General features: G+C 37.3%; 1 protein-coding gene and 1 pseudogene across 1 annotated transcript in view; one reads left to right on the top strand and one right to left on the bottom strand.

Annotated features, from left to right (window-relative positions):
• Positions 1-932: 932 nt before the first annotated feature.
• LOC105825580 lies at positions 933-1,140 on the bottom strand (annotated as a pseudogene).
• Positions 1,141-5,207: 4,067 nt separating this feature from the next.
• The window catches only part of DBR1 (debranching RNA lariats 1), a 12,142-nt gene continuing 8,887 nt past the window's right edge, over positions 5,208-8,462 (top strand). Inside the window, exons 1-3 of the mRNA XM_012663577.1 lie at positions 5,208-5,572; positions 6,151-6,275; positions 8,092-8,172. Of these exons, the coding sequence (XP_012519031.1) occupies positions 5,376-5,572; positions 6,151-6,275; positions 8,092-8,172 (403 nt within the window). The 5' untranslated portion in view covers positions 5,208-5,375. The remainder of the gene's footprint in view (positions 5,573-6,150; positions 6,276-8,091; positions 8,173-8,462) is intronic.

Below are 8,462 nucleotides of genomic sequence, written 5' to 3'. Positions count from 1 at the left end.
TACAGGAACAGAATTTGAAAGTCATAAAACCTGTACATAAGAGATATTCCTTGTTTTTTTCTTCTTCTGAAATCAGAAAGTCCAACAAAATGTCTGACAAGTTTAAGATTCAGAGATTAGAGGCACCACAGAACTCTTTTATCCATTTGTGATGTTTGCCTCCCTTTACAACTTCAGCTTACAGTTTTAATACCACAGGTATGTTCACGTCTTAACTAGGTTTTCCTGTAGAGTGTGCTGCCATCAGGTGGTGGTAGGTGCCATAATCACATCGTTCAATTATAAGATAACGGATAGCAAGGATAAATGTTTTTTTCTGATGTTTGTAACACTTCATTTATAAACTGACTTGAAAACACATTGCTCAGACATCTGCATAGGTCACTCCCTTGCTTCACGGAGGTTTCTGCTCAGTATGTCATCCTAACAGCAAGGCCTTCCTGAACTACCATATATTAATTAAGTACCTTACATTTCCAATTCCTTTACTCTGCTCTATTTTTTTTAATTATCCATCTCTTAAACACCGCTCTCAACAGCCCTCAATTTTTATCCAACCTCATTTGTCTGGATTTCATTGTCAAGTCATTTTTTTCAAGAAGTGCCCATGAGTATTGTCTCCCTAGAGTTCTTTTCATAGTTGCATATCTGCTTGTTGCCTTTTACATGGATGACATATTGGCTGGCACATAATACAGGAAAACAGAACCCACTCTAGGTATTTTATTTTATTATTGTTATTTTTTCAAACAAAAGGTCTCACATATTTATTACTGAACCAGCTTATTAGAGCAGATCGTATAAACAAAGAGAAAAGCCATTTTCCCAATGAAAAGTGACTGTCCGCGTAGTGGTAACACTTTCAGCTTGATATGGTAAGATGATAGTGACCTTGGTACAGCATAAGTGTGTGTCATTTCATGTGCAATTCCTTATAGACCCAGCTTGGTTCTTCTCTAATGTCTCCTCTTGGAGTCGTATCTGATTTTATTACCAGTTTTCATCTGAATCCTCTGGGGAATGGGATGATTTTTGCTTTTGTTTCTTGGCCAGGAATTGCTTGATTCTGAAAGTCTTGTGGTGGTGATAAATGGAGTCAACCACACACACCACGATGACAGAGAAAGGGAGAGAGCCCATTCTAGGTATTTTAAACTGAAAGATTACAAATTACTGGGACGACTGAAGTTGCAAACAGGAAAAGGGTTGTTTTACTTAAGATCAGGAGCAGCAGGAAGTTCATAATCACTGAAGGAGCTTGGGGTGCTGGCCACCACTATAGAAAGTCGGGCTTGTTCGCTGACACCGCAATTGCCAGAGCCAGAAGAGAACAGAAACAGCTTTTACCTTTCTTCTACCTTCTAATCTCACACAAGTGCCTCCTACTTGTAAAACCTAATTCAGAACTCAGCCAGCAGGGGAGTCCAAGAAATGTGGTTTCTTAGCATCTAGCTCCTGCAATACAGGAATGGGCAGAGAAATGAAGATATGTGTATATATAATATAATTTGAGAGTAAGTTGCAGAAATGTTGGTTCTTTACCCCTAAATATTTCAATTTGTTTTCTGAAAACAAGGAATTCTCTTATATAACGCAGTAAAATGATCAAAATTTGGAAGTTAATAATAATACTATATCATCTAATCCACAGACCTTATTCAGATTTTGTCAATTGCCCTAATAAATTGTGTTCGGTTGTCATGAATCTTTAGTCTCCTTTAATTTTGAATCTTTCTCAGTCTGTCTTGTATTTCATGACTGTCATATATATTTTTAAAAGACAGGCTATTTTCCAAAATTCTTCTCAATTTCAATTTGTCTGCTGTTATTTCAAGATTAGATTCGGGTTATGCATTTTTGGCAGGAATACCACAGAAGTAATGTTGTGTCATATTGGCAGGCATTTCATGTGAATTTAACCATTTCTAATTAGGTTAGCTTTGATCACTGTTGAGATAGTGTCTGCCGGGTTTCTCTAGGGTAAAATTCCTATTTTTCTTTGTCTTATTAATAAATATCTTTTTGGAAAGATACTTTGAAACTATATAAGTAATCTCAAATAATAGATACTTTGAGACTATGGAAGTATCCTATAACTCTTTAAAGTTTTACCATTTAGTTTTGGCATTCATTGAAGATTCTTGCCTGAAACAATTATGATGATGATAATGATGATGGTGGTTGTAATACGGTGATTTCTAACTTGAACTTTTCTTCTATACTTATCAGTGAGCATTCTTGTGTAAATAAGAGCTCTCCCTTTTTCTTGCTATTTATTTATTTATATCAGTATGAAATAATAAATTTCTAGTTTATCTAATGGGCTGTAGTTTATTTACTATGATTGTATATTTTGAAAAAGAAATCGTTCCACATTTGGCCAGTGGAAACGCCTTCAATCTGGCATCCTTTTGACATCTCCACATTCTTTAAGCTTTTCCTTGACTTCTGAAATATTAAGATGATTCAGGTTCATTTTGTACTTTCCTTCTCCTAAAATCAGCCATTTCAACCAGCTGAACTGATGTCTGTTAGAGGAGACTGGTATTTAGAAGTCAGGATCTGGTTGTACCTAAGAAGTTTTTTTTTTTTTTTTGAGACACAGTCTCACTCTTTTGCCGGGGCTAGAATGCCATGGCGTCAGCCTAGCTCACAGCAACCTCAAACTCCTGGGCTCAAGCGATCCTTCTGCCTCAGCCTCCCGAGTAGCTGGGACTACAGGCATGTGCCACCATGCCCGGCTAATTTTTTCTATGTATTTTTAGTTGTCCGATTAATTTCTTTCTATTTTTAGTAGAGACGGGGTCTCGCTCTTGCTCAGGCTGGTTTCGAACTCCTGAGCTCAAACAATCCGCCCGCCTCGGCCTCCCAGAGAGCTAGGATTACAGGCGTGAGAGCGCCCGGCCCCTAAGAAGTTTTAATTGACACTTCTGTTCAGCCTCACTCTAGATGATGCTCTTTTTAAGCGTGTTTCCATAGTTGACATATGGTTTCTTTTCCTCTTCCTCAGTGTTGGGTTCCTCTATCTAGATACTGTCTTTATTCTGATAGAATCCAGTAACTTCTTTTCTACTGTCAAAGGCAAAATTACAACACATTTAGTTTAAAGATCTTATTTGGCTTTTATTTGTGATTCTAGAATTGGGCAACACCTCATCCTACAAAATAGAATGAGTATTCCCACCGGGCAATAGCACAACAGTGGGTTTTGTAAGGTGGAAACAAGAAAATAGAACAATAGGAAAAAAGTTGATTGGTTAATATCAATTAACATCAGATTACTTTTTGTAAGGGTTAAAACACAGCGCACTTCCTTATTATTCTCATTAAGGTAGTTTGGGATCTCCTGTTTTCAGGAAAAATTTGTCTGTTTTGGGATCTATCTCCTTTCTTAAAGTTTCAGTTTGATTACCCGGCACTTAGCATGAGTGACTCCATTTTGGTTTGTTTGGGTTTGTTAGGGCCTAGTGCAGGAACTCAGTCCAAAACAGTGGCTTCCCATAATTTTTATTTAGCACCACCAAATCGGAGACCCATTTATTTTTCCCCATGGGACCACACACAGTTTGAGAGCACCTGCCTGTTCAGTGAGCAGCCCTTCACATTTATCAAAGAATTATCTTCATTGTTCACACAATCTGTTTTTCTCTAACGACCCTCCTATTTCTCCTCATTCAGAATGAGAAAGAGGTGAGGATTTCTATTTAGTTTGATTCTCTATGGATTTGAGAAAATCAGTAAGAATTCTTAAGTTTATTGACTCACGGATATAGCCTCTGGAAACGGGGTTTGAATTGGGAATAGAGTTAAGAACTGAGACTGACTTTTCTATGAAGTTTAAAAACAGGCAAAACTGATCTATGGTGACAGAGGTCAGAATAGTGCTCTTCTTTTGGGGGAAGGGACTTGGGAGGAAGCACAGGGGAGTCTTTCAGGACTCCAGAAATATTTAATATCTTGATATGGGTGGTGGTTATATGGGTGAGAACATATGTAAAACTTGATCCAACTATGCACTAAGATTTGATTTGTTTATGTTACTTTAAGTAAGCTATACCTCAATTGAAATTTTTTTACATGGAGAAAAAAAGTTCTAGAAGAAAACAATTCCTGTAACTTAAAAACGAAATGGAAAAAGTTAAATTTAACAATGTTGTAAAAAGCATCCATTGTTCTATTTCAAAAATCTGATACAGAAGGAAAGGAAAATATTAAACACTAATTGGAAATACTAGATTTCCATCTTTTTTCTACCCTCTTGATCAATTTAAATATCTTGAAAATTATATCTTGCTTGTAAATTTGAAAGAAATTGCCCCCAAATCACTCTGGGCACAATGTCTTTATATTTATATCTTTGCAGATTTTTCCAATGTTTTCTATTATTATTGTTCTGCTTACATGTACTGCTTCGTTTTGACAAATTATCGTTTTGATAATTTTTATATCTTTGTTCTTATTTATTTTTTCTAGTTTTTAAAAATAGGCAGAGATGAATTTATCATTCTCTGTATTGCATTGATTAGATTACCTTTTCTTGATTGAATTTTCCAGGTTTTTTTTTTTTTTTTTCTATTTGCTTGTTTCTGTCTTGGTCACTCATTCTTCATTTATCACTTTGGTCCTTTGCCCTCCTAGAAGTTTTCGAGGCATTCACCTGCTTTTGTTGAGTTTGCATTCTAGTTAGGCAAACTATTTGGTAGGAAAATGAAAAGTCTCTGGCCCCCTTTACCTTTCTTTTTTCTTCTCTTTTTCTTTTTTTATTTGCTGCCCCCGCCCTCCGTCGCCGGGGGGCGGAGGTCTGACCCCCTATAAAAAAATAAGCGGTAATTTTAGAAACTCTTAGGAGGGTAGTTTTTAAAAACCCTCCGTGAGTTTTAAAGTTTTATTTTAAAATTATACTTATTTTAGGGTGTCTTTGAAAAAGTCTTTAATTTCTGATTCACTTTCAGGCAACCGTCTTTGCCATGACAGGTTCGTCCTAGGGAATTCGCCAATCGCGCCTGCTCACTCGTTTACCTTGGGTTAATTTTATCGAACTAAATTCCTACTTCTCGGGATTTTATTTATTATTTTGGTTTTGAATTTTAACATCCGTCAAACTGCTAGGTCTCAAAAACCTCCGAAGACAGACAAAACCCAAGAATCAATTTGAAAGTTCCCTGGTATCCTGGTGTTAGCAGTGCCGTTCCCTTTCCCTCTCTCGCGAGACTTGGAAAACGGAAGTGAGTTATTCCGCAGGCGTCCAAACCGGGCGGCGGCTTTATTAATGCTGGCGGGAGCTGAGCTTTCAGTCTGGTCTTCCGCGCAGGCAGGCCTGGGCTGCTTGTGTTCTAGGGAGTTGCGAGCAGCGCTCCCAGTCTCGGGCCAGCAGGATGCGGGTGGCTGTGGCCGGCTGCTGCCACGGCGAGCTGGACAAGATCTATGAGACGCTGGCGCTGGCGGAGCGGCGCGGCCCGGGGCCGGTGGACCTACTGCTGTGCTGCGGCGACTTCCAGGCAGTGCGCAACGAGGCCGACCTGCGCTGCATGGCCGTGCCGCCCAAGTACCGCCACATGCAAACCTTCTACAGGTGAGGGGTGCGGCCCGGACGTCGGACCTGGCCGTGCGAGGGGGGATAGCCAGCAGTGGGCAGAGACCCGGGACCGGGTTCGAATCTCCTGCCACTACCTACCTGTTTCTTTTAGATCCCGTCTTTGTTCACCCTGTGTATCTAGGACCTGGCGCTTAGGAAATGTCACTTTCCTTCTTTCCATACACCTGTCTTAACTGTTTAACAGGGGATCGAAGGGGACAAACTGGAGGACGAAGCCGACAGGTTTAGATATCTACCTTGTACTTGATAGGATTCTGAGATTAGTTTATTTACTGACCCAGGAGTTTTTACTGGACGCCTGCTATGGGCTACTCCCCGTTCTAGAAGTTGAAGTTATAGCAATGAACTCGACAAAGTTCTTGACCTCATTGAACGTACACTGGATTGAAACCCAGGCAGCTCTTCATACATAAGGACAGGATGGATATTGGGCAATTCCTTTAGAAAGGGCTTTTTAACTTCTTATGATGAGCTCAGGTTTTTCCTCTGGACCGTATTTTACTTTTTTGCTATACCTAATGGTGGTAACTGACAATTTTACTCTTGTGTTCTAGGTATTATTCTGGAGAAAAAAAGGCCCCAGTTCTCACAATCTTCATTGGGGGAAACCACGAAGCCTCAAATCATTTGCAAGAGTTACCCTATGGTGGCTGGGTGGCACCGAACATTTATTATTTAGGTATGTGTTCATGGGTAGTTTTTTGGTTTGTTAGGATGGAAGAGCCTAGTCAGGATTTGTGTTACTTGGGCAGCATCTTGAGATACATGGTATGTGGGGCATGTCATGAATTTGAATAATTAATCATGAAAATTTAATTAAAATAATTATTAAATGATTAATCGTGAAACTATGTCCATACTTCATTTACTGTTTTAAGCAATAGTTAATATAACTACAAAGACCTTACACACTATTTGTAGTCCCTTTATTTTATTTATTTTATTTTTTATTGGATTAAAAAAACCTTAAACTTTTTATAATGGAAATTGTTAAGCATACACAAAAATAGAGAATAGTGTAATGAATCTGTGTACCTGTTAACCAGCTTCAACAACTATTATCATTCTGCAGTCCTTGTTTTCAACCCACATCTCCCTAAACTTTTCTGTGGGAGGAGATGATTGGAGGTTTTTTTCTTTTCTTTTCCTTTCTTTTTTTAATTTTAGAATATTATAGAAGTACAAACATTTTGGTTGCATAAATTGCTTTTGTACCATTTGAGTCAAAGTTATAAGTATGCCCATCGCTCAGATAGTATGCATCATACCTGTTAGGTGTGAATTTACCCATCCCCTCCTCCCCTCTCCCACCTGATTAATTACCAATGAATGTTATTTCTGTATGTGCACATAGGTTTAGATCGTTTAGTTCCAAATTAATGGTAAGTACATGTGGTGTTTGTTTTTCCATTCGATTGGAGTATTTTAAAGCAAACATCAGCCATTAGATTATTTCAGTTGTACATATTTTGAAGTGATAAGGAATTAAAAAATACTACAACCACACTACTGTTATTATACTTAACTAAAGTAACAGTAATTCCTTATTATTTATTACCATGTCCATGGTTAGATTCCCCTGCTTACATAAAGATGTCTGCCTTAACAGTTGATTTGTTTAAATAGGATCCAAACAAGGCTGAAAATTTTATTTGGTTGTCATGACTCTGAAGTCTGTTAGACTATAATGGTCAGTTTTTCTCCCTCTCTCTCTTTTTCATGTGATTTATTTGTTGAAAATGGGAAATTTGTCTTGTAGAATTTCCTGCATTCAGGATTTAGCTAATTGGATTCCTTATGTTGTTTAAAATGTTCTTTATATCCTCTGCATTTCCTATAATCTGCATTTAGATTGACAGATCTGATTAGATTAAGTTTCGATTTTTTTTTTTTTAAGTCCTTTTAAATATACTATATACCCTTTCATCCCTTTATTTAAATGTATATTTTTTTCTGGAACTATTTATAGGTTTTTCCAATAATCAAGTCATAACTTCAGAACTTTAGTTCCTCTATTGCTGATTGATCATCTTTTAAAAGCTACAATATTGTGAAAAGGTGAAATTGTCAGAAGATGATAAATCAGAAATGAAATGTAGAGACTGCAGGTTCTTTATACACATACCTGTTGACTTTCAGATTTATGACATGTAAATCCATCATAGGACATTTTTGCCTATCTCCCCCCTCCCACCACCTCACCCCTATTTTCAGTTAGGTGCCCAATGATGTCTATTACCTTCTCAACACCCCATCTCATTTGTTCCTTCCAGAATCTACTTAGTCTCTTCGCTCATCTGCTTCCAGGCTGCTCCATAGTCTACCTTATATATTGTTGGCATATTTATTATGTAAAAAGAGTAACCTCATCATGGTACTTAATTTTCAAATAATTTTAGAACTGTGGAATTTTAGGCCTCTAAATGGTTTATTCAGTTAGTGTAAAGAGATTGCTTTTGACTGTTGTAATTTTATTTAACTGTGTGATTTTTCAGGCTTGGCTGGTGTGGTAAAATACCGAGGTGTAAGGATTGGTGGAATCTCTGGTATCTTTAAATCTCATGACTATCGAAAAGGTATTGTTTTGAGAATTAGTTTTAAACTTTAGAACTTGCCTATGCCAGTGTAACTTATTCTTAATTTTTTATTATAAAATATTTCATACATAAACTCCTGCTAGTTCTTTCTTTCAGGAATTTAATTTTAAAGTATTTATTAAAGTCATGTTATGTTCTGTTCTCTATATTTGTAGAAGTACATTAATCTTTGTGTTGAAATTTAAGGATATTTAGTATTGAGCTGACCCAGAGGCACAAGGGTCTTTCTGAGGACTTCTGCCCATTATTTGAATAAGAATAATTACAGC

This window comes from Propithecus coquereli, unplaced genomic scaffold (assembly GCF_000956105.1).
Source record: "Propithecus coquereli isolate 6110/MARCELLA unplaced genomic scaffold, Pcoq_1.0 Scaffold12, whole genome shotgun sequence".
Classification (NCBI taxonomy): domain Eukaryota; kingdom Metazoa; phylum Chordata; class Mammalia; order Primates; family Indriidae; genus Propithecus; species Propithecus coquereli.
The sequence above is the reverse complement of the archived record's forward strand: the minus strand, read 5'-3'. Positions and strand labels throughout refer to the sequence as shown.